Source organism: Sinocyclocheilus grahami, unplaced genomic scaffold, assembly GCF_001515645.1.
Source record: "Sinocyclocheilus grahami isolate Dianchi unplaced genomic scaffold, SAMN03320097.WGS_v1.1 scaffold1053.1, whole genome shotgun sequence".
NCBI classification, from domain to species: Eukaryota; Metazoa; Chordata; class Actinopteri; order Cypriniformes; family Cyprinidae; genus Sinocyclocheilus; species Sinocyclocheilus grahami.
This window is the reverse complement of record NW_015506232.1, coordinates 671,826-674,318: the sequence shown is the minus strand read 5'-3', so window position 1 is coordinate 674,318 and position 2,493 is coordinate 671,826. Positions and strand designations below refer to the sequence as shown.

General features: G+C 37.6%; 1 protein-coding gene across 1 annotated transcript in view; it reads left to right on the top strand.

The window, feature by feature from the left end:
• Window positions 1–2,493, top strand: part of LOC107566168 (collagen alpha-1(XV) chain-like) — a 56,643-nt gene that overhangs the window by 10,160 nt on the left and 43,990 nt on the right. Inside the window, exon 4 of the mRNA XM_016251546.1 lies at window positions 2,226–2,300. Coding sequence (XP_016107032.1) covers window positions 2,226–2,300 — 75 coding nt within the window. The remainder of the gene's footprint in view (window positions 1–2,225; window positions 2,301–2,493) is intronic.

The following is a 2,493-nucleotide window of genomic DNA, read 5'->3' as shown; positions in this document are numbered from 1 at the left end:
TTTTGTTCAATAAATATACTGTCATTAAAATATGTTAATATAAAAAATATATTTTAAAATACAGAAACAAAATGATTTTAATAAGTAAATATTCTGAAAGTATTGAAGGAGATCCCATAATAATTGAATATATATTTACAGTAGTAACAACAAATTATATTTTATTATATGATATGATTAATATCATGTTTTTAAATATGATGGTTTAATTCTAAAAATGGTGATTATCTCTAATATGGACACCCAACATAATATGATATTTACCATCTGAATCTAACCATGTCATGTCAACAAATGGAAAAGTCAGCCATCTATTAATTATCATGTTAATTACTGTGCGCCTTTAGCCCCAACAGCAGGGGTGCTTTTTACCCCAAATACCATACTTTTACATATTCTTTCGTTATTTAAAAACTGTTGCTTTAATTATCTTAAACAAAACTGAAAATCATAAAGATGACCTTTGTCTCAAAATGTATGCATTAATTTTACAGATTCTCTTTTGCTACTTAAATCTACAACATTTTTAAAAACATAAAATATTAGATCAGGTAAGCACAGAATCAACTTTGAACTGCAGCGAGTGCCTTTTTACCCCGGGGTGCCTTTAGCCCCGTTGTACGTGATCGCGTCAAGGATCAGACAAATATACACATGCATCTTGAAAAGCGGATGTTTTGGAAAGTGATACGCCACGTTTTTCTGCCATCTAGTGGTTTAGATGAAAATAATATCAAAGACGCCTTTAGCCCCGTTGTACCCTATAATAAATAATATTTTAATCACAATGCATTGAACTAAGGTCACTCTTTGAGAAGACTGTAAGATCATAAAGTGTTAGACGTTTTCCCAGACGTTCTGGATGAAATCCTCTTCACCGTGTGTTGTGTAAGAGCTGGTGACGCAGACGCTGGATTGGAACAGAAATATCAGTGACTCAGAAACTCCTTATTTTCAGAACGATGGATTCTCTTCTTATCACTGGAATTGGATCCTCCTGCTTTGTGCTGATAATCATGGGAACGTTTCCTCCGCTCTCCTGTTTCTGAGGCTGTACACAGCAGTAATCAGATGTTCAGACTGACGGTTAGCATAGCGGCTAGCTGAGTCAGTCTGGCGGGAAACACCGGCTAATCAACATGACTAACTGAAACACAGAGGCTCTGAACACACCCAGAGAATCCAGCTGCTTCCCCAGCTCTTCTGCTTTTACTAACAGTCTTCAGGTTTAAGTCACTTTAATTAGAAATGGTCTTAAATATTTTATTTTCATACATCTACAAAGGTATAGTTTGCAAACCTACCTCAGACATAAAATAAGATAGATAGTTATATGATTATGGTTGGTCTTGTTGGTGTCTTTCTTTCTTTCTTTCTCTCTCTCTCTCTCTCTCTCTCTCTCTCTCTCTCACATCAGCAGCATTTGCTGTAGCTCCAGTGAATGGAAAACAGGTGCGTTTCCTCTGGATGTGTTGCACAATACATCTACACAGGTATAGTTTGCAAACCTACCTCAGACATAAAATAAGATAGATAGTTATATGATTATGGTTGGTCTTGTTGGTGTCTTTCTTTCTTTCTTTCTCTCTCTCTCTCTCTCTCTCTCTCTCTCTCTCTCTCAGTTTTTTTCCCACACATCAGCAGTATTTGCTGTCGCTCCAGCGACTAACTGAAACACAGAGGCTCTGAACACACCCAGAGAATCCAGCTGCTTCCCCAGCTCTTCTGCTTTTACTAACAGTCTTCAGGTTTAAGTCACTTTAATTAGAAATGGTCTTAAATATTTTATTTTCATACATCTACAAAGGTATAGTTTGCAAACCTACCTCAGACATAAAATAAAATAAGATAGATAGATATAGATAGTTAGATGATTATGGTTGGTCTTTCTTTCTCTCTCTCTCTCTCTCTCTCAGTTTTTTTCCCACACATCAGCAGCATTTGCTGTAGCTCCAGTGAATGGAAAACAGGTGCGTTTCCTCTGGATGTGTTGCACAAGAATGTTTGCAGCCACGCCTGTGTTAATCAGGACTTCAGCTCGTTAGAGCTCTGAGAAAACACTGAGCTCAGCCTTTACATGCACAGAGGTCAAAGGTCAAGAGCTGATGCTGACCATTCATGATCAGATCAGAACCTGTGGAGAATAGACTGATGTGTGATTCTGATTCTGAGCAGAGCTGAACTGGTGTGTGTGTGTGTGTGTGTGTGTGTGTGTGTGTGTGCAGGGCTCGATCCAGCAGCTGCTGCTGACGCCGGATCCCAGCGCTCCGAATGAACAGTGTGAGGAGGACGATCCATACGTGAGTGTCAGCAGATCCATCTGCAGATTCACTTATACAACATACACTTACACAAGAGAGACACATCACTTTACATCCATAGGTCAAATATAATATATGAAGCATTTTTGATCATCAACCTCAGAAAGTCATGTTAAATATATGCATATTTATGTAAAAAATATTTTAAGCATAACTTATTTCAGAGATGCAA